The sequence below is a fragment of the Dama dama genome, chromosome 23 (assembly GCF_033118175.1).
Source record: "Dama dama isolate Ldn47 chromosome 23, ASM3311817v1, whole genome shotgun sequence".
In the NCBI taxonomy this organism is placed as follows: Eukaryota; Metazoa; Chordata; class Mammalia; order Artiodactyla; family Cervidae; genus Dama; species Dama dama.
In genome coordinates, this window is record NC_083703.1 from 12,232,858 (window position 1) to 12,256,320 (window position 23,463).

The 23,463-nt window shown below is 39.8% G+C and overlaps 1 protein-coding gene across 1 annotated transcript in view; it reads left to right on the top strand.

The window, feature by feature from the left end:
- The window catches only part of LOC133044573 (ankyrin repeat domain-containing protein 26-like), a 112,576-nt gene that overhangs the window by 12,338 nt on the left and 76,775 nt on the right, over nucleotides 1-23,463 (top strand). The window contains exons 7-13 of the mRNA XM_061125987.1: nucleotides 2,162-2,195; nucleotides 3,310-3,379; nucleotides 6,403-6,463; nucleotides 6,553-6,752; nucleotides 17,893-17,989; nucleotides 20,614-20,642; nucleotides 20,738-20,810. Of these exons, the coding sequence (XP_060981970.1) occupies nucleotides 2,162-2,195; nucleotides 3,310-3,379; nucleotides 6,403-6,463; nucleotides 6,553-6,752; nucleotides 17,893-17,989; nucleotides 20,614-20,642; nucleotides 20,738-20,810 (564 nt within the window). The remainder of the gene's footprint in view (nucleotides 1-2,161; nucleotides 2,196-3,309; nucleotides 3,380-6,402; nucleotides 6,464-6,552; nucleotides 6,753-17,892; nucleotides 17,990-20,613; nucleotides 20,643-20,737; nucleotides 20,811-23,463) is intronic.

Here is a 23,463-nt window from a genome sequence, read left to right on the forward strand (position 1 = left end):
AGTGAACTTTCATTTTTAGAAATGGTTTGCCTTTAGTGAATGAATAGTTAGTAGTTACTGTGTAGTAATTAGTCTCACAAAACAGTTACCATCATTAAAACTGGGAACTTGAATAATCCCTTCCTGGTAGGATAAGAAATGATAAATAATAACTGCAAAGCTGAGCCAGTGTGCAGCATAGTAGTGAGAGATTATTTCTGAAAGATACCTACCAATAGTACAGAAGGCAGAAAAGCAATGCCTGGTTGAGAACCAGTTATTTTGCCTATTGTTGTACCAAGCAGGTCTAGATTAGCAACTTCATTCCTTACAGATCCAGAGAGAGTGAGATAGGTTGACTTCATTAGGACCAGATATTTTCTTTTGTGTGTTGGCCAATTGTCATGACAGTATAGTTTTGTAAGAACAAGATGTTCTCTTGCCATCAGTTAAAAGATTACCATAATTGATATTCAAATACAACAACTTGGAACTCTGCAGGTTCTGATAAAATCACAAAAATACTTTGCGTTAACAAAAACAGCATTGGGTTTACTGGATGTGGCATCTAGCACATTGTACAGGGTATCCAAGGATACCTTTAACTAAGTAGACCTCTGTCTAATCAAAGGGGGCTTCCCAGGTGGCTCAGTAGTAAAGAATCCACCCGCCAATGCAGGAGATACAGTTTGATCCCTGTGTTGGGGAGATCCCCTGGAGAAGGAAATGGCAACCCACTCCAGTACTCTTGCCTGGGAAATCCCATGGACAGGAGGGCCTGCTGAGCTGTAGTCCATGGGGTCACAAAAGTCAGAGAGGACTTGGTGACTGAACAACAAAAACATCTATCAAAGAACTGTAGGTTGGTTTAATACACTAGTCAGAGGAGATACAATACGCTCAGACTAGAATAGAGTTTTCTCTGGTTAATTTCTATATTTTGCTAAGCAAAATTTTCAAGGAAACATGTTAATTTATTTGCTCGTTTGTTCACTGAACAGATAGCTTTCAGGTGTCTTTTGTGTCCTGAGCATTGTCCTGATGTCACAGGGTGCAGACACTTAAAATTCACTGCCCCTGCCCTCCAGGCTGAAGCTTGCAGTGCTCCTCTCCCCGTGGAGTCACTGCATGTGAGTCATCCCTCCAGCATCAGATCATGACGACCCCTGGGAAACGTTGCCCAGCAGCACCAGAGTCCATGGCTCCCTCCATCCTTCCCTCCCTCCCCTTGTTCATCAGCTTAGGATGTGATGATGTATGCCTTCCAAGCTGAAAAAGCATGCTTTCTATCAACATTTCCCATATAATGGGAAGGACTGATACGATGATATCCCTCACTAGCACACAGCACTCTTCGGAGCATCCTGCTCTGTGTGGTCCAGATGCTCTTGAGCAAAGGAAGGAGACAGTCTCAAGAGATTCTTTTTAAACACATTAGTGTGTGTGTATGTGTGTATATATATATGAAACTTTTTAAGAAAGTTCAGCTTCTGTGTACCCTACTTCGTGCTCACCACTACACGGCTAGTCCCCATTCTCACCACTGAGTTGAGCCCCTTTACCCGTTTGCCCTCCCCCACCTGCCTTTCAAGTGATTATCCTTTGTAAACCTGGAATCACTACATCTTTCACACTTCTCTTGCCTTTGGAAAGAGGGCCAGGAAGAGAAGACTTTTGTTTCCGGTGTTGTACCACGTTCTGAAGTTCAGTGCCTGTAGACCAAGCCTCCCTGTGATAGGGCGTTTTCGTTGTGAGCTGAAGAGCCAGAGCAGTTGTCATGTCCCAGCAAGACGCCTGTAGTCTCTGTTCAGTGCTTCAGGCGGCGGAAGTCCAGAAATACTGTGCTGTTTAAGTGTGCTATTGTCAGCTTATAGTACTGATTCTGTTAATGGTGTAGTATCATTTTCTGTCTGTCTCCCAGAGTTTGGTTAGGATTATGGTCATTGTAAACAGCAGTTCTTCCTTTGTGTTTTGTTTTGCATTTGATGACTATAAAGGGGAGAAGTGGTTCTTAGGCATTAGTGGCCTACGAGTATAGTACAGCACTGTTCCCTTCCTCTAGTGTGGCCTCCAGGTGTGGTTTGAAAGGAATACCTTTAAACAAAGCATCAGTCTTGAGGTTTTAATATTCTGTATTTTTCTTCTGTTGATTTAAACTGTATCTTGCTTTTTTCTTTACTAGTGGATGAGAGTTCTGAAGAGGACTCTTCAAGGAGGTAAGATTTTATGGATGTTTTAAATTATATGTTTATCAAAGGGAACATGGAGAAGAGAAACTAATATTTGTTGAGTGTTCTACTCTGGGTTAGACACTGCATTATGTGCTTAACATTTGTGACCTCATAGAGTCATTACAGCAGCTTTGTAAAGTAGCTGTCATACTTTTACTTAATTAGGCAACTGTGGTTTCAGGAGGTTAATGAATTGACCCTGGTTAAAATAAGTTGACTTGTGATTTGACAGCTGGCCTTCCTGGCTCCCACGTCCACTCCCACAGCCCTCAACAGAGACAGAGAAGTACCCATGTAGCATATAAGTTAAAGATATAAATTAGTTCTTTGACTTGTGTACATTTTAAGTTTCGACATTATGGGGAAACCCCCTGTACTCCCTCTTCGAGTAAAGGAGAGAAGTGGTGCCATCTCAATAAGTAGTATCCCTGCTGACGGACCAAGGCTGCCATTTTGGATGGACTCAGATTCGTCTCTGAACCTTGAACGGACAATGCAGAAGGAAAAGCCTGTTCTTCTGCTTTGTTTAAAGTCATCAGGTTTATTCTAGTTTGTGCAAACAAGAATTATTTCAATGCATCAATTGGATTTTCAGTTCAGCTATTAGAACTTTTGGTGAAAACAAATTATTTTTAGGCTCTGCCGACATATTGGCTGTCACTCTCTGTTATGGATACTAAGAATGAGTGTTAACCAGATATTTCATAGGTTGGGACAGATGGAAGCAGAAATAGGTAACGAAAAACTTTTTTGGAGACTTCCCTGGGGGTGCAGTGGTTAAGATGGTTAGTAAGACATCTTCCAGTGTAGGCAGTGTGGGTTCAATACTCGGTCAGGGAAGCTAAGATCTCACATGCCTCAGGGTCAGACAGCCAAAACATAAAATAGAAGCACCATTGGAACTAATTCAGCAAAGACTTTAAAAGTGGTCCACATCAAGAAATCTTTAAAAAAAATTTTAAAAAGCTGTTTTAAAACAGGCCATATTTTATTCATGTCAAGAAAGTTCATTTAATATATAAACTTTCACTTGTTTTTTTTTTTTTTCTTTTGTTCAAAATGAGCTCACTCATTTTTATTGTATGTTTTTGCTTTAAAGGTTTCCCAACAAACCTGGCATTGATTTAGGGCCTACATCAAACAGTGAAGTCTTAGGTTTTCAAACCAAGGTAAAGTGTTCTGTTGTGAAATTGGTATTCCTGCTCTGAAATTAGTTTCGTGTAGTATTTACTGTTCTCAAGACAGCGGAAGTGATAAATAGATTCAAGGGAGTAGGTGTGATAAACAGAGTGCCTGAAGAACTATTGATGGAGATTCATGAGATTGTACAGGAGGCAGTGATCAAGACCATCTCTAAGAAAAAGAAAAGGAAGAAGGCAAAATGATTGTCTAAGGAGGTCTTCCAAATAGCTGAGAAAAGAAGAGAGGCAAGAGGCACAGGAGATATGGAAAGATATACCCATTTGCATGCAGAGTTCCAAAGAATAGCAAAGAGAGATAAGAAAGCCTTTCTCAGTGATGAATGCAAAGAAATAGAGGAAACAATAGAATGGGAAAAACTAGAGATCTCATCAAGAAAATTAGAGATACCATGGGAACATTTCATGCAAAGATGGGCACCATAAAGGATGAAGTGGTATGGACCTAATAGAAGCAGAAGATGTTAAGATGAGGTAGCAAGAATACACAGAACTCTACAAAAAAGATCTTTATGACCCAGATAACCAGGATGGTGTGATCATTCACCTAGAGCCAAACCTGGAATGCGAAGTCAAGTGGGTCTTAGGAAGCATTACTATGAACAAAGCTAATGGAGGTGTTGGAATTGCAGTTGAGCTATTTCAAATCCTGAAAGATGATGCTGTGAAAGTGCTGCTGCACTCAATATGCCAGCAAATCTGGAAAACTCAACAGTGGCCACAGGACTGGAAAAGGTCAGTTTTCCTTCCAATCCCAAAGGAAGGCAATGGCAAAGAATGTTCAAACTACTGCACAATTGCACACATCTCACATGCTAACAATGTAATGCTCAAAGTTTTCCAAATCAGGCTTCACAAGTATGTGAACCATGAACTTCAGATGTTTAAGCAGGATTTAGAAAAGGCAGGGGAACCAGAGATCAAATTGTCAACATCCTCTGGATCATAAAAAAAGCAAGTGAGTTCCAAAAATGCATCTACTTCTGCTTTTTTGACTGTGCTAAACCTTTTGCCTCTGTGGATCACAACAAAGTGTAGAAAATTCTTCAAGAGATGGGAATACCAGACCACCTGACCTGCCTCCTGAGAAATCTGTATACAGGACAAGAAGGTACAGTTAGAACTGGATATGGACTAGACTGGTTCCAAAATCAGGACAGTAGTACATCAAGGATGTAAATTGTCACCCTGCTTATTTAACTTATATGCAGAGTACATCATGTGAAATGCCGGCTGGATGAAGCACAGGCTGGAATCAAGACAGCTAGAAAATATCAATAACCTCAGATACGCAGATGACACCACAATGATGGCAGAAATTGAAGAACTAAAGAGCCTCTTAATGAAAGTGAAAGAGGAAAGTGAAAAAGTTGACTTACAACTCAACATTCAGAAAACTAAGATCATGGCATCCGGTCCCATCACTTCGTGGCAAAGAGATGGGGAAACAATGGACACAGTGGCAGACTTCTTTTTTTGGGCTTCAAAATCACTGCAGATGGTGACTGTAGCCATGAAATTAAAAGATGCTTGCTCCTTGGATGAAAAGCTACGACCAACCTAGACAGCATATTGAAAAGCAGGGACATTACTTTGCCAGTAAAGTTCTGTCTAGTCTAAGCTATGGTTTTTCTAGTAGTCATGTATGGATGTGAGAGTTTGACTATAAAGCAGACTGAGCACTGAAGAATTGATGCTTTTGAACTATGGTGTTGGAGAAGACTCTTGAGAGTCCCTTGGACTGCAAGGAGATTCCAATCAGTCCATCCTAAAGGAAATCAGCCCTGAATATTCATTGAAAGGACCTATTCTGAAGCTGAAACTCCAATAGTTTGGCCATCTGATGCGAAGAACTGACTCATTGGAAAATACCGATTTTGGGAAAGTTTGAAGGCGGGAGGAGAAGGGGGCGACAGAGGATGAGATGGTTTGATGGCATCACCGACTCAATGGGCAAGTTTGTAAAACCTCTGGGTGTTGGTGATGGACAGGGAAGCCTGGTGTGCTGCAGTCCATGGGATCACAAGGAGTCACACACAACTGAGCAGCTGACCTGAACTGAACTGATGTAAATCATATGAAACAGAGGCTTTGCTGATAGTATATCTTTAGGAATACTGATATATTACTGACCTATTGTATATAAATTCTAAATATATGTGTTTCTCCACATACCTTATTATACTTGTTTTTTTTCCATCAAGTTTGTTCTTGACTAGAAATGTGTCACTTTTTCCTTTCTTCTTCCTTCTCTACCTTTTTTAATTTTTCTTTTTAATATTTACTGTTAACCTAATTTTTCCTTGCAGAATATATTTCTTCAGTGTCTACTCTTTCAGTCCATCTCTGCCTCTATTGTGAACATGTTTGCTTATGGCTTTCTATTTAGAGTGTTTGTGGCTTTCATTCATGATCATTGCCCTATGGGTTTAACCTTGTTTTTTTCCTGTTTCACAGAAGCAGCTGAATTTTTTCCCCTGTTTCATTTGTCTCTGGCTGTTTGACAAACAGAATAGAAGTAGCTCATCCTGTTTTTCTGTTCTAGCCCATCTAAATAGGTTCTGTTGAAAGCTAAACTTTCATATTTCCCTTCCCAAGTGATAATCCATGGATATATTAATCATGGAAGCAAATTTCAAAATATAGCAATTAATTTAAATGTCTTAGCTTTTCAGTAGTGCTCTAAACTCCCGGGGATAAATTATTACTCTAGAACATTTTGGTAGAGAAAGTAATCTAGTGGGTGTCATGGTGTCTGTATAGCAGTCAATGAGGGGTAAGGAGAGAAGCATCCGGGGCTTCTGATGTCATCTGTCATAATCCTTTCCCCATGAGCAGGTCAGTCAGTGGCAGAACTGGGATTTGAATCCACATCTGAAGGACTCCAGAGCCTGTGTTCTTTGTGTTGGATCATAGAGGAATGGGGGAGGTTATAATTCTTCTATTGAGGTTAATACTTGTTATAGTCTTCAAGCTCTTATTTTCTTCTACAGCATGTCTTGAAATCAAACGTAATGAAGCTAATGAAGGCTTCTCAGCAATCCAAGAGAAACAGTAAGTTATTTGAAGACTGTCCTCCTGATGTTATTCCCTGATTTGAAATGACACATGTTCTCATGTACTCTCTCCTGTTTTCACTGTAGTAGAAGCAAAATGTGGCATTTGGAGACCAGAGAGTACAACTTTCTCTGAGGACAATAATTCTGATAGCAACATTGAAGATGTGGTTGAAACATTTTGCAAACCATCACCCGGGTTTGAGGGCATCTGTCATCCTGCCTTCCCATCATCTCAGCCTGTTGCAAAACTTCTCAAGTCTGTAGCAGGCCTTGGTCGTACAAAGGTAAGTTGTTCTATTTGTTCTTCTTTCCCTGGACTTGTTCACATACCATTCCCCTGGTCCTTATGATAACAAAAGGGATCCCACCAGAGGAATAGAAGCCCTCAAAGTCACAATAGAAAATGGTGTGATAATAAGAGCCATACATGTGCCTGATTCAGATTTATAAATATTGGCATACTAAGTATCCTGTTATGAAAGAAAAGAATTACAAAGCACTGAGGAAAAATAACTAGATGAAGTTGAAGATGGGGAGGAGGATGAAGGGGAAGAATTCCTTTAAGAAGGACAAGATGAATATAAGATGGAATGAGGGTGAAGATGAGACAGATTATTATACAAACACAGCAGAAATAGTGGGAGTAAGTCTGACCAGGAACTGTATATTATAAATATGCAAGAAATTATTTAAAATTCAGCTCAAGAAGAGAAAGTGAAGTCGTGAAAAAAGAATGCTCATACTCTTTGAATGACACATAGCTTATTTTTATGAAGAACTGAAAGAAAATGTGTTCCTTATTTTTTTTGGTGTTTGTTTTCGACGGTGGTGGTGGTTCTTGTGTTTTCCTTCAGTTGAAGTATAGTCCGTTTGAAATACCGTGTAAGTTTCAGGTGTACAGCAAGGTGATTTGTTTATACTTGTATATGTATATATGTTTTTTGAATATAGTTCCCTCTGAAAGTTCATGTAAATTTGAAGTGATTTCTCTTTTTAAAAAATTTATCACTTTGAAATTAATGAAGCGATGTCTTCTATTTAACCTAGCAAAACTTTCATTTAGAGACAATTCAAGATGAGCCCTGTTTTTGGAGACGTATTATGAATTAAGAATTTTTGGCCCTTCTGTTTCTTGTGGTTTCTAACTTCAGTTCAGTCCAGTCGCTCAGTCATGTCTGATGCTAAATACTTAATGTACTTATCTGATTTATCTTACTGTTTGCTATAATCTTGGTGGGTGTTTTAGATCTTTCAGAAAATAGAGGAAATAAACAAGCATTTTGTCTATTCTTTTTACTAAAATTCTGATTTATAATTTTATAAATGAGATTCTTAATCTCTCTTCATTAAATTATAAAATTTTCAGCTGCAACAGTCTGAAAGAAGAAATGTAGAAGTATATTTTTTCCTCTGGAGAGATTCTGATTTCGTTTTTCTGAATGTCAGCAAATAATGAGTAATTACATACATTAAATGAATGAAATCACCAGTTATGCTTTTTTCTTATATAGACTACTTGTTATTATAAAATCATAAGCAAAGAAAAATTACCACCAGAGTTTTTAAAATTATCTGTGGAAGATATTTTTTCTTTTAAAAATATTTCTAGCAACATGTACATTCCATGTTTTTTTAATGTTAATTGGAGGCTAATTACTTTACAATATTGTGATTTTGACATACATCGACATGAATCAGCCATGCTTGTACATGTGTTGCCCAACCTGAACTCCTCTCCCACCTCCCTCCCCATCCCATCCCTCTGGGTCATCCCAGTGCACCAGCTGTTTGCACCCTGTCTCATGCATCGAACCTGGACTGGCGATCTGTTTCACATATGATAATATACATGTTTCAGTGCTATTCTCTCAAATCATCCCACCCTCGCCTTCTCCCATAGAGTCCAAAAGACTATTCTTTACATCTGTGTCTCTTTTTCTGTCTTTCATATAGAGTTATCATTACTATCTTTCTAAATTCCATGTATGTGTGATAGTATACTATACTGGTGTTTTTCTTTCCTGCTTACTTCACTCTGTATAATAGGCTCCAGTTTCATCCACCTCATTAGAGCTGACTCAAATGTATTCTTTTTAATGGCTGAGTAATATTCCATTGTGTATATGTACCACAGCTTTCTTATCCATTTGTCTGCTGATGGACATCTAGGTTGTTTCCATGTCCTGGCTATTATAAACAGTGCTGTGATGAACATTGGGGTACACGTGTCTCTTTCAGTTCTGGTTTCCTCAGTGTGTATGCCCAGCAGTGGGATTGCTGGGTCATATGGCAGTTCTGTTTCCAATTTTTAAAGGAATCTCCACACTGTTCTCCACAGTGGCTGCACAAGCTTGCATTCCCACCAACAGTGTAAGAGGGTTCCATTTTCTGCATACCCTCTCCAGCGTTTATTGTTTGTAGACTCTAGGATAGCAGCCATTCTGAATGTCCTGAGATGGTACCTCATGGTGGTTTTGATTTGCATTTTTCTGATAATGAGTGATGTTGAGCATCTTTTCATGTGTTTGTTAGTCATCTGTATGTCTTCTTTGGAGAAATGTCTGTTTAGTTCCTTGGCCCATTTTTTGATTGGGTCATTTATTTTTCTGGAATTGAGCTGTAGGAGCTGCTTGTATATTTTTGAGATTAATTCTTTGTCAGTTGCTTCATTTGCTATTATTTTCTCCCATTCTGAAGGCTGTCTTTTCACCTTGCTTATAGTTTCCTTTGTTGTTCAACAGCTTTTAAGTTTCATTATGTCCCATTTGTTTATTTTTGCTTTTATTTCCAATATTCTGGGAGGTGGGTCATAGAGGATCTTGTTGTGATTTATGTTGGAGAGTGTTTTGCCTATGTTCTCCTCTAGGAGTTTTATAGTTTCTGGTCTTACATTTAGATCTTTAATCCATTTTGAGTTTATTTTTGTGTATGGTGTTAGAAAGTGTTCTGGTTTCATTCTTTTACAAGTGGTTGACCAGTTTTCCCAGCACCACTTGTTAAAGAGATTGTCTTTTCTCCTATATTCTTGCCTCCTTTGTCATCGATTAGGTGTCCATAGGTGCATGGACTTATCTCTGGCTTTCTATTTTGTTCCATTGATCTATATTTCTGTCTTTGTGCCAGTACCATACTGTCTTGATGACTATAGCTTTGTAGTATAGCCTGAAGTCAGGCAGGTTGATTTCTCCAGTTCCATTCTTCTTTCTCAAGATTACTTTGTTATTCGAGTTTTTTTTTGTATTTCCATACAAATTCTGATATTATTTGTTCTAGTTCTGTGAGAAATACCGTTGGTAGCTTGATAGCAAGTGCATTGAATCTATAGATTCCTTTGGGTAGTATACTCATTTTCACTACATTGATTCTTCCAATCCATGAACATGGTATATTTCTCCATCTATTTGTGTCCTCTTTGATTTCTTTCAACAGTGTTTTTATAGTTTTCTATATATAGGTCTTTTGTTTCTTTAGGTAGATATATTCCTAAGTATTTTATTCTTTTCATTGCAATGATGAATGGAATTGTTTCCTTAATTTCTCTCTCTGTTTTCTCATTGTTCATGTATAGGAATACAAGGGATTTCTATGTGCTAATTTTATATCCTGTAACTTTACTATATTCATTATTAGCTCTAGTAATTTTCTGGTGGAGTCTTTAGGGTTTTCTATGTAGAGGATCATGTCATGTGCAAACGGCGAGAGTTTTACGTCTTCTTTTCCAATCTGGATTCCTATTATTTCTTTTTCTGCTCTGATTGCTGTGGCCAAAACTTCCAAAACTATGTTGAATAGTAGTGGTGAGAGTGGGCACCCGTGTCTTGTCCCTGACTTTAGGGGAAATGCTTTCAAGTTTTCACCATTGAGGATAATGTTTGCTGTGGGTTTGTCATATATAGCTTTTATTATTTTGTGGTATGTTCCTTCTGTTCCTGCTTTCTGGAGAGTTTTGATCATAAATGGATGTTGAATTTTGTTGAAGGCTTTCTCTGCGTCTATTAAGATAATCATATGATTTTTATCTTTCAATCTGTTAATTGTATTACATTGTATTACATTGATTTGCAGATATTGAAGAATCCTTGCATCCCTGGGATAAAACCCATTTCGTCATGATGTGTGATCCTTTTAATATGCTGTTGGATTCTGTTTGCTAGAATGTTGTTAAGGATTTTTGCATCTATGTTCACCAGTGATATTGACCTGTAGTTTTCTTTTTTGTTGGCATCTTTGTCTGGTTTTGGTATTAGGGTAATGGTGACCTCATAGAATGAGTTTGGAAGTTTACCTTCCTCTGCAAATTTCTGGAAGAGTTTGAGTAGGATAGGTGTTAGCTGTTCTCTAAATTTTTGGTCGAATTCAGCTATGCCGCTGTTTGGTGTTGGGCTTTTGTCTGCTGGAAGATTTCTGATTACAGTTTCGATTTCCGTGCTTGTGATGGGTCTGTTAAGATTTTCCATTTCTTCCAGGTTCAGTTTTGGAAAGTTATACTTTTCTAAGAATTTGTCCATTCCTTCCAACTTGCCCGTTTTATTGGCATATAGTTGCTGATAGTAGTCTCTTATGATCCTTTGTATTTCTGTGTTGTCTGTTGTGATTTTTCCATTTTCATTTCTAATTTTGTTGGTTTGATGTTTCACCCTTTGTTTCTTGATGAGTCTGGCTAATGGTTTGTCAATTTTATTTATCTTCCCAAAGAACCAGCTTTTAGCTTTGTTTATTTTTGCTATGGTCTCTTGTTTCTTTTGCATTTCTTTCTGCCCTAATTTTTAGGATTTCTTTCCTTCTACTAACCCTGGGGTTCTTCATTTCTTCCTTTTCTAGTTGCTTTATGTGTAGAGTTAGCTTATTTATTTGACTTTTATCTTGTTTCTTGAGGTAAGCCTGTATTGCTATGAGCCTTCCCCTTAGCACTGCTTTTACAGTGTCCCAAAGGTTTTGGGTTGTTTTGTTTTCATTCTCATTCACTTCTATGCATATTTTGATTTCATTTTTGATTTCTTCTGTGATTTGTTGGTTATTCAGAAACGTGTTGTTCAGCCTCCATATGTTGGAATATTTAATAGTTTTCCTCCTGTAATTGACATCTAATCTTACTGCATTGTGGTCAGAAAAGATGCTTGGAAAGATTTCAATTTTTTTAAATTTACCAAGTCTAGATTTATGGCCCAGGATGTGATCTGTCCTGGAGAATGTTCCATGTGCACTTGAGAAAAAGATGAAATTCATTCTTTTGGGGTGAAATGTCCTATAGATATCAATTAGGTCTAACTGGTCCATTGTATCATTTAAAGTTTGTGTTTCCTTGTTAATTTTCTGTTTAGCTGATTTATCCATAGGTGTGAGTGGGGTATTAAAGTCTCCCTCTATTATTGTGTTATTGTTAATTTCCCCTTTTATACTTGTTAGCATTTGCCTTACATATTGCAGTGCTCCTATGTTAGTGCATATATATTTATTATATCTTCTCGAATTGATCTGTTGGTCATTATGGAGTTTCCTTCTTTGACTCTTTCACAGCCTTTATTTGAAAGTCTATTTTATCTGAGATAAGTATTGCTGCTACTGCTTTTTTATTTTTTTTGGTCTCTATTTGCGTGGAATATCTTTTTCCAGCCCTTCACTTTCGGTCTATATGTGTCCCTTGTTTTGAGGTGGGTCTTCTGTAGACAACATACATAGGGGTCTTGTTTTTGTACCCATTCAGCCAGTCTTTGTCTTTTGGTTGGGGCATTCAACCCATTTACATTTAAGGTAATTATTGATAAGTATGATCCCATTGCCATTTACTTTGTTGTTTTGGGTTCGAGTTTATACACCCTTTCTGTGTTTCCTGTCTAGAGAAGATCCTTTAGCATTTGTTGAAGAGCTGGTTTGGTGATGCTGAATTCTCTCAGCTTTTGCTTGTCTGTGAAGCTTTTGATTTCTCCTTCATATTTGAATGAGATCCTTGCTGGGTTCAGTAATCTGGGTTGTAGGTTTTTCTCTTTCATCACTTTAAGTATGTCCTGCCATTCCCTGCTGGCCTGAAGAGTTTCTGTTGAAAGATCAGCTGTTATCCTTATGGGAATCCTCTTGTGTGTTATTTGTTGTTTTTCCCTTGCTGCTTTTAATGTTTGTTCTTTGTGTTTAATCATAGTTAATTTGATTAATATGTGTCTTGGGATGTTTTGCCTTGGGTTTATCCTGTTTGGGAATCTGTGGGTTTCCTGGACTTGGATGACTATTTCCGTCCCCATTTTAGCAAAGTTTTCAACTATTATCACCTCAAGTATTTTCTTATGGCCTTTGTTTTTGTCTTCTTCTTCTGGGACTCCTCTGATTCAAATGTTGGGGCATTTAGCATTGTCGCAGAGGTCTCTGAGGTTGTCCTCATTTGTTTTAGTTCCTTTTTCTTTTTTCCTGTCTGCTTCATTTATTTCTACCATTCTATCTTCCACCTCACTTATCCTATCTTCTGCCTCCGCTATTCTACCGTTGGTTCCCTCCAGAGTGTTTGTTATCTCATTTACTGCATTATTCATTATTTATTGACTCTTTTTTATTTCTTCTAGGTCCTTGTTAAACATTTCTTGCATGTTCTCAATCCTTGTCTCCAGGCTATTTATCTGTAACTCCATTTTGTTTTCAAGATTTTGGATCATTTTTACTATCATTATTTTGAATTCTTTTTCAGGTAGACTCCCTATCTCCTCCTCTTTTGTTTGGTTTGGTGGGCATTTATCATATTCCTTTACCTGCTGAGTATTTCTCTGCTTTTTCATCTTGTTTAGATTGCTGTGTTTGGAGTGGCCTTTCAGTATTTTGGCAGTTTGTGGTTCCTCTTTATAGTGGAGATTCCTCACTGTGGGTGGGGTTGGACGATTGGCTTGTCAAGGTTTCCTGGTTAGGGAAACTTGCATCAGTGTTCTGGTGGGTGGAGCTGGATTTCTTCTCTCTGGAGTGCCTTGAAGTGTCCAGTAGTGAGTTTTGAGATGTGCATGGATTTGGTGTGACTTTGGGCAGCCTGTATATTGATGCTCAGAGCTATGTTCCTGTGTTGCTGGAGAATTTGCATGGTTTGTCTTGCTCTGGAACCTGTTGGCTCTTGGGTGGTGCTTGGCTTCAGTGTAGGTATGGAGGCTTTCGGATGAGTTCTTATCGATTAATGTTCCCAGGAATCAGGAGTTCTCTGGTGTTCTCAGGTTTTGGAATTCAGCCTCCTGCCTCTGGTTTTCAGTCTCACTCTTACGGTAGCGTCAAGACTTCTCCATGTATACAGCACCAATGATAAAACATCTAGGCTAATGATGAAAAGCTTCTCCACAGTGAGGGACACCCAGAGAGGTACACAGAGTTACATAGAGATGAGAAGAGGGAGGAGGGAGATAGAGGTGACCAGGAGGAGAAGAGGGGGCATCAAAAAGGGAGAGAACAAGCTAGTCAGTAATCAGTTCCCTATGTGCTCTCCATAGTCTGGACCCCTCGGAGAGGTTCACGGAGTTACACAGAGAAGAGAAGAGGGAGGAAGGAGACAGAGGTGACCAGGAGGAGAAAAGGGGGAATCAAAAGGAGAGAGACAGATCCAGCCACTAATCAGTTCCCTAAGTGTTCTCCGCAGCCCAGAACACACAAAGAGATTCACAGAGTTGGGTACAGAAAACAAGGGTGAGGGAGGAGATAGAGGTGACCTGGTGGAGACAAAGGAGAGTCAAAAGGGGGAGAGAGCAATCAAGCCAGTAATCACACTCCCAAGTAAAAATGGGTACTGAAGATTGGATTCTTAAAGGTACAAAATTGATAACAAATACCTAAAAGCAGAGATTAAAAATGTAGAGTAGAGGTTAGACTCTCAAAAATACAATATTAAGAAAACAAAGCAAAGTCACAATAATTATAAAATATACATATGAAGTTTGCTTTAAAAATAGGGTCTTTTTTTTTTTTTTTTTTTGCAAGGTAACAGTAGGTTACAAAAAGGGAAATTAAAGGAGTAATGTCACGGGACATTCAGCTTTAAGGGATTCAAGGTGTTATTCTTTTCTTTTGTGTGTCGTTTCTCAAGGATTCTCTATTCCTTATCAGTTCCTGTAAAACCGGAACAAGCAGAGCTGCATGCAGTTCTCGGGACCGAGATCATGAGAAAGGGCACCTGCTTGGATTCCGTTCAGCGACTCCCTTCAGTGACCTTACTTAACTGTAATCTATTTAGTTATGCTCCTCTTACTCAGGATATGGAATGCTATTTGGCCCTTTGAAGATTGTTATTTGCTTGGCTTTGTTTTTGCTCAGTTTTCTTTACTGCCTAAAGCTGCCTTGTGTGAAGATATATAAACATGCTTTTCTGCAAATAAAGCACCCTTGGTTCACTCGAGACTTGGGTCCCCTGCAATCTTCTTCTCGTTGAATCCAGTCCCCAGGACCCGGTCTACAAAGACCGTGACAGAGTAACAGAGGACTTAAAAATTTAAAAAAAATGTTTAAATATTTAAAAAATGATAGTAGTAAAAATTTATCTAGGAATTTCTCTTGAGCTGTTGTGGGCAGTGTGGGGTCAGTTCAGTTTCAGATAGTTCCTTGATCCAGCTTATACTTTTCAAGATCTATAGGCCCCTTCCAATGTAGTCGCTGCTAACTCCAGGGTTTTCATCTGTTGCACCTGTCACTTCCAAAGAGGTTCCCTCTGTTTATTTTAGCTTCTTCTGTTTGCTGGTCTCTTCAATGTCTAATTTCCATCCTGACACAAGGGGGCGAAGGTGGTCACTTATTTAGGCTCACCTGTTCAGTCCTGCTGTGGGCACGGAGGAACACTGCGAACAAACATCACCGGCGTGTGTGGGGAGTGCGCACAGTGTCTCGGCCGCACTGGGTTTGTCTCCGCTCATGGCGCGTGCGCTTTCCCAGTCTACACTTCTCAGGCTCTAGGATTCTCTGTCAGGGAACTATCTGAGGCAGGCCTGGGTTGCGTGCACTTCCCAGGTCTAAGCCACTCAGGTTCAGGTTCTCGGATACTCCACAAAGGCGCAGACTGGGTTGGGCCTGCGTTTTGGGCCCTTCCCAGGTCCGAGCAGCTCAGGCGACCAGGTGCTTGGGGAGCGCAGTCTCCCCAGGTGGGGACTGCGTCTTACCACCTCCCGGATCCCAGCCGCTTGGTTTCCTGGGTGTCAGCGGGCACGCCTGTCTCAGGTGTGCCGTGTGGCTCTTCTGGGGAACTGATCTCTGGATGTGATCCTCCAGGCGGAAGTCAACCATCCTGAATCCCAAGAAGTTTTGGTTAGTGACTGGGTGCCTGCTTGCAGTTTGGTAGAGGATGCCTCTCTGGGGCCGAGTTTACCCCTTTCCAGCTGTGGCTGCCCCACTCCTGCCTCCCTGTCTCAGGCAGGGGATGGGCTGATCCACAGCCGGCTAGCTCTCTTCTGGTATTCGCTCAGTCCTTTGTTCTGTGAGCGGGCCTGGCAGTGCCTTAGGTTAGGGCTTTTCACAGGATAGTTCTCTCTCTCTCTCTCTCTTTTTCTCTCTCTCTCTCTGGCTATCCCACAGTTTGGGTTGCTATCTCATGTTAGTTCCCTCAGATTTCCCTCAGGGCATTCAGGCCCAGTCCTTACCCTAAGCAGTGCAGCCGGAGCCTCCCTGTTCAGCCCTCACTTGCTGGTGACAGGTGCGGGCACTGGGAGTTGCAGTTAGGCATGTAATCTGTGGGTTTTATTTATTTATTTATTTTTCCTCCTGGTTATGTTGCCCTCAGAGATTCCAAAACTCCACACAACCCGCCAGTGAGAGTGTTTCCTGCTGTTTGGAAACTTCTCCTTTTTAAGACTCCCTTCCTGGGATAGATCTCTGTCCCTACCTCTTTTGGCTCTCTGTTTATCTTTTATATTTTGTCCTACCTCCTTTTGAAGACAGTGGGCTGGCTTTCTGGGTGCCTGATTTCCTCTGCCAGTATTCAGATGTTGTTTTGTGGAATTTGTTCAGTGTTCAAATATTCTTTTGATGAATTTGTGGGGGAGAAAGTGGTCTCCCCATCCTATCCCTCTGCCATCTTAGGACCCCCCCCCCATATTATTTCTAAGAAATAAATTCATTTATTCTTAATTGAAGGATAATTGCTTTCCAGAATTTTGTTGTTTCCTGTCAGACATCAATAAGAATCAGCCAGAGGTACACCCATGTCCCCTCCGTCCCAAAACCCCCTCAAATCTCCCTCTCCATCCCATCCGTCTAGATTGTTGCAGAGCCCTTCTTTGAGTTCCCCGAGTGACAGAGCAAATTCCCATTGGCTCTCTAGTTTATATATGGAATTGTAAGTTTCCATGTTACTCTTTCCATCCATCTCACCCTCTCCCTCTTCCCCTTCCCCCATGTCTATAAGTCTGTTCTCTATGTCTGTTTCTCCATTGCTGCCCTGCAAATAAATGTGTCAGTACCATCTTCCTAGATTCCATACATAAATGCTTTAATATATGATATTTCTATTTCTCTTTCTGACTTACTTCACTATGTATACTAGGCTCTAGGTTCATCCACCTCATTAGAATTGACTCAAATTCGTTCCTTTTTACAGCTGAATAATGTTCCTTTGTATATATGTACCACCACATCTTCATCCATTCATCTGTCGGTGACCATCTAGGTTGCTTCCATGTTCTAGCTATCATAAATAGCGCTGCAATGAACTTTGGGTGCATGTGTCTTTTTCCATTTTGGTTTCCTCAGGGTATATACCTAGAAGTGGAATTGCTGTGGGTCATATGGTGGTTTTATTCCTAGTTTCTTCAGGAATCTTCATATCATCTTCCATAGTGGTTGTATCAATTTACCTTCCCACCAGTCGTGCAGGAGGGTTCTCTTTCCCCCACACCCTCTCCAGCATTCATTGTTGTAGACTTTTGGATGATGGCCATTCTGACTGGTGTCAGGTGGTATCTCATTGTAGTTTTGATTTTCATTTCGATTGTGGTTTTTTTTTTTAACCACATCGATGTTGACAAGGTAGTGCTTGAACCTTGAACATATTACTACATTTGGATTGTCAGGTTGATCTGCAAGGAACATTTGAAGAGAAGCAAAAGCATGAGGAATAGTAATAAATATGTGGGGCTATAATAACAGCAGTTAGCTTTAGTGATGTTTTAGTAAGCACAAACCATTTTGGATAGCTTAAGTAGCACGTGCAGAGTACCTTTATGGCAGCCGTACTTGAAGCAACATAAAGTAACGGTGCCCTGTTTGAAGGTGGCAGCTATGGAAGGAGATAAGAAGGGCCTGATCTCTTAGATGTGGCAGCCAGTGCTTGGTGATGCAGCACCGTGTTGGAATTCAGCATCCTGGTTCTGTCACATAGCAACTGTGGGATCTTGGGAAAACCTGTTAACCAGGTTAAAAGTAGGGTACTTTCTTCAGAAGGGATTAGGAACTCTTCCTACAACTCATTTTTATCATTCATTCTAGCAGAGTATCTCTGAGAGCCTTCCACAGAAATATGTGGATCATTTACCTGGAGCTGCTGGTCAAAGAGGAAAAAAGACATTAAATAGACAAGTAGAAGGTAAGAACTGTATTTTACTGAAAAATCATTTGACAGAACATTGATTGAAAATGGGAATGCTGATACATTCTGATAGGCAAAGAAAATCACCTGTCAGATGGGTAGTGAGAAAAAAGATGAGAAAAGGAGGGCAATTATGTATCTTATCAGGTGTCTACCACAGATTACATTGAGAATCCAGTTTAAGGAGCTAAATTATTAGTTCGTAGACTTATCTCGCAGTCCAATGTTTAAGAGTCCGGAGACACTCCAATGCAGGGGGTGCAGTTTCGATCCCTGCTCAGGAAATTAAGATTCCAAGTGACACATGACCAAAAACAAATTATGAGTTCTGTTTCAAGATACTCCACAAGCTAAGGAAGGTCAAGAAAGAAGAGGGAAGAGGGAATGAAGGATGAGAGAGACAGAGGGTACAGGGAGGACATGAAGAAAGGAAGCACAGGTCTGTGCGGGAAGGGAGCAATAAGTAATGAAGGTCTTTACATAAAGGGAGAGTATTTGACATGGACGATGAATTTGAAGTGAGCTTCCGGCACCAAAACTTGTCAGAGAACAACAGCAAAGTTCTCCCCTCTTCCTGTTTTACTCGTTATTAGGAAGACATTCAGAACTGAGGTCCCTAGGCATGCAGAGCTGTGTTTTGTCCTTTGTGGAGGAGTGCGGGCATAGGTGCTCAGCTGTAAATGTGTGCAAATTGATGTCTAATGAAATGTCGCTGCTTTCTAGGATGGTGTCACATGGGACAAAACAAGAGAACTGGAAAGGAGGAGAGAGCAGGGGTTGTGATGGGGAGACCAAGGAAACCACAGCCTCCTAGAGAGTCCACTGGAAGGTTTCCAACTTCTAACACCATTTCAGGTTGGGGGGATGTGTTCACATGAAGAAACAGAGGCTGAGCTTTCAGGAGAATGAATTAAGTTGAAGTCATATAGAAGCAGACTCCCGTGTAGACCAGAGTTTCTCAAATGTTAATTAGTCGCTTGGGGACCGTGTGTGAAGTGCACATGCTGAGCAGGAGGTCTGAGAATCTGCGTTTCTAACAAGCTCTCTGAGTAGCAAGGGTGTAGCCTTGGGTTTAGAGCAGTCTGGAAGAAGAGCATTGGATAGTGCAGGACATAACAGGATCAAGGAAAAGCATTATCTTGTCTTTCTTTCTGAGCATGTTTGTAGCCAGAGTTTTTAAGCAAACTCTGTTTTTAAGTGTGTTTCAGCAAAATGTTGACGTAGCAGTTATAGGTGGAAGATACCAGTGCTAAGCAAAGAGGGAGAAAGAAATGGTAGGGATGATCCATAGAAAGGATGCCAAGGGGGAAGATTTAAGTCCACAGATCCAGAGATTACCATTTAGAGAGGAGAAACTCTAGTGAAAGGACAAAGGGAGGAAAGGAAGGCCTTAGGGAAGTGAGTTTGGAGTTGATGAGGACACGAGAGAACTCCTTCTAGATGACTTCAGTGTATTTACCCTGAAAAGAAATAAGATCATTATTGCTCCAGAGAATCCTGGAGGCGGGAGGGGGTGCTAGAAGTGGGGGAGACCGCAGCCCTTCCGAGTAACTGTTAGGCATCAAAGATATATGTTGTGCTGGTATTTGTTATTCAAATTAGATTAATTTGAAAAAGGAAGCATTGACTTTTTTTTTTTTATAAAGATAGCTGATTCTTTGAAAGTTGTTTCATAGAAATTCTTTGAAGCATTAGCATGATGTACCAAACCAAACTAAATTTTGAAGCCAAACAGATTAATAGGGTTCATTCCCTAAATGCTAGAAATACTTTTAATAAATACTACACTGATTTTGAAACATGCAAGATTTTTAATTTCTAATAATTCTGTGGCAATTAAATGTATGATTTCTTTTTTGATAATTGTATTTCAATATTGAGGATTTATTATACATTATTTCCTAGATGTGTCTTATATACCATCTTGCATGAGTGGATCGAGAGACTTAGATGGGTAAACTAGAGGAGCCAAGATATGTAGGCATACCAGTAGCCCACATGGATATGGGAAAAAAATGAATATTTTTATGAGCCATTTTTCTACAAATGTATATGCAGGCTAATCAGTTCATTACTCTGTCTTTGATGAGAAATGAATTATACATTCTAGTGAACTGTCATCCCAACCGTCCACTTCTTAAATGAATGGACAGATTGAAGAACATGATAAATACTTATCATATAATGGTGTAAATGATGACTGCCATGTTGCATTCAAGATATGCTCTTGCATTGTACCATCAGCTTTCACGTTTATCTTCTTGGTTCATGACTTGCTTCTCTGCTTAAGATCCATTTTCTCCTCATCAGTCAGCATGTTCCCATTGGTCTATGTGCACGTTAATGTTTTATAAAGCCATTAAGAACGTAATATTACTTTTGAAATCTTAACTGCATGTTTTGGTGAACCTGTGTTCCTATTTTTTCCTCACTATCTTTAGTGGATTCATATGCCTGTCTTACCAGTGTCCCTAGATCCCCCTAAAAAGAAGACACTAGAGCTGAATGTATCCAGTGCCGAGGCAGAGCGTGAGGGTCCTGCTCAGTACTAAGTCTGCATGGATGTATAGCTGACTTTCATGTTTACATGTGATTGACTCTGTGTCCCTTTTGCCTTTTAGAGTCTCCTGGGAAATACCCTAACGTGAAGGTAGGAACGTTTATGATTTTATCTTGAGTTATGAACTGTGGATTGTCTCATACGTACATTATTTAGTAATCAACTTGTCTCCAAACCCCATTCAGCCAGCAGTCAGAGTGAAAGATTCTGTTCCTAATCAAACAGTCAGAATGAAGGATTTACAGACATCCAGTTCAGGTAAATTTTGCAGTACACAGTTACCTCTGGAAAGAGGGACACTGAAATATTTGAAATGCTCAGTCTTCATACTTCTAACATTTTCTTTGCAAATGTAATTGAAGAATTGGACATACATAAGGCAAATGTTATTGTTGATACCTGTGTTTTGAAACAAAGGATATTTACAAGCATAAGAACAAGAAATTTTTAAATTGTAAGCTTCAACTCAAGATGTTTCTGTATATGTTTCAATACCATGAAGTTCTCAGTTTGGAATCTCTATACTTCTCAGGAAACTCTCAGAGATTAAATTTTAGACTCTGTGTCTTTTCCAGTGTCCAAAAATGCTTGTTTGAACTCTAAACTTTCCCTAGAGTAAAACTTCACTTGCTAATATGTCAGTTGTATTTCAGCTTATAATTATTTCATTATAGTGTTGTTACACAGATGAATGTAGGCAAATGCGATGTTTCAATTAGCAGACTGTGTGTGTGTTTGTGTGTGTGTGTGTGAGTTTGTGGTGTCTTTGATTATTAGAAGTAGCTGAAGTAATCATACTTTAATGACTGTTTGATAGACATAATATTTGAAAGAGTGATTCTGAAAGTTGTTGGCTTTAGGATCCTATTATACTTCTAAAAATGACTGAGAATTCCAAGGCACTTCTGTTTATGTCTATTGATGTTTACTGTATGGAGTTCAGTTGAGTTCAGTCACCCAGTCGTGTATGACTCTTTGCAATCCCATGGACTGCAGCATACCAGGCTGTCCATCAGAACTCCCTGAGTTTACTCAGAATCAAGTCCAGCAAGTCGGTGATGCCATCCAACCATCTCATCCCCTGTGTTCCACTTCTCCTCCCGCCTTCAGTCTTGCCAGCATCAGCGTCTTTTCCTGAGTCAGTTCTTCACATCAGCTTCAGCATCAGTCCTTTCAGTGAATAATCAGGACTGAATTCCCTTCGGATGGACTGGTTGGATCTCCTTGCAGTCCAAGGGACTCTCAAGAGTCTTCTCCAACACCACAGTTCAAAAGAATCAATTCTTCAGTGTGCAGCTTTCTGCACAGTCCAACTCTCACATCCATATATGACTACTGGAAAAACCATAGCTTTGACGAGACAGACTGATGTTGGCAATGTAACGTCCCTGCTCTTTAATATGCTGTCAAGGTTGGTCATAGCTTTTCTTCCAAGGATCAAGTGTCTTTTAATTTCATGGGTGCAGTCACTGTCTGCAGTGATTTTGGAGCCCTCCAGAGCAAAGTCCGTCACTGTTTCCATTCTTTCCCCATCTATTTGCATGAAGGGATGGGACTGGATGCCAAGATCTTAGTTTTTTGACTGTTGAGTTTTAAATCAACCTTTTCACTCTCCTCTTTCACTTTCATCCAAAGGCTCTTTAGTTCTTCGATTTCTACTATAAGGGTGGTGTCAGCTACATATCTGTGGTTACTGATATTTCTCCTGGCTATCTTGATTTCAGCTTGGGCTTCATCCAGCCCGGCATTTTGCATGATGTACTCTGTGTATAAGTTAAATAAGCAGAGTGACAATATACAGCCTTGACGTACTCCTTTCCCTATTTGGAATCAGTCTATTGTTCCATGTCCAGTTTTAACTGTTGTTTCTTGACCTGCATACAGATTTCTCAGGAGGCAGGTCAGGTGGTCTGGTATTCCCATCTCTTTAAGAATTTTCCAGTTTGTTGTGATCCACGCAGTTAAAAGCTTTGGGGTGTTCAATAATGCAGAAGTAGATGTTTTTCTGGAACTCTGTTGCCTTTTCGATGATCCAACGGATGTTAGCAATTTGATCTCTGGTTCCTCTGCCTTTTCTAAATCCAGCTTGAATATCTGGAAGTTCATGTTTCATGTGCTGTTGAGGCCTTGCCTGGAGAATTTTGAGCATTACTTTGCTAGCGTGTGAAATGAGTGCAATTGTGTGGTAGTTTGAGCATTCCTTGGCATTGCCTTTCGTTGGGATTGGAATGAAAACTGACCATTTCCAGTCCTGTGGCCACTGCTGAGATTTCCAGATTTGCTGGCACGTTGAGTGCAGCACTTTATAGCATCATCTGTTAGGATTTTAATTAGATCAACTGCAATTCCATCACCTCCACTAGCTTTGTTTCTAGTGATGCTTCCTAAGGCCCACTTGACTTCACATTCCAGGATGTCTGGCTCTAAGGAAAGGATCACACCATCCTGCTTATCTGGATCATGAAGATCCTTTCTGTATATTTTTTTTCTGTGTGTTCTTATCACTTTTTCTTAATATTTTCTGCATCTGTTAGGTTCATACCATTTCTGTCTTTTATTGTGCCCATTTTTGCATGAAATGTTCCCTTGGTATCTCATACTTTCTTGAGGAGATCTCTAGTCTTTCCCATTCTGTTATTTTCCTCTATTTCTTTTCATTGATCACTGAGAAAGGCTTTCTTATCTCTCCTTGCTATTCTTTGGAACTCTGCGTTCAAATAGGTATATCTTTCCTATTCTCCCTTGCCTTTAGCTTCTCCTCTTTTCTCAGCTATTTGTAAGGCCTCCTCAGACAACCATTTTGCCTTTTTGCATTTCTTTTTCTCTGGGATGTTCTTGATCAGTGTCTCCTGTACAATGTCATGAATCTCCATCCATAGATCTTCAGGCACTCTGTCTATCAAAACTAATC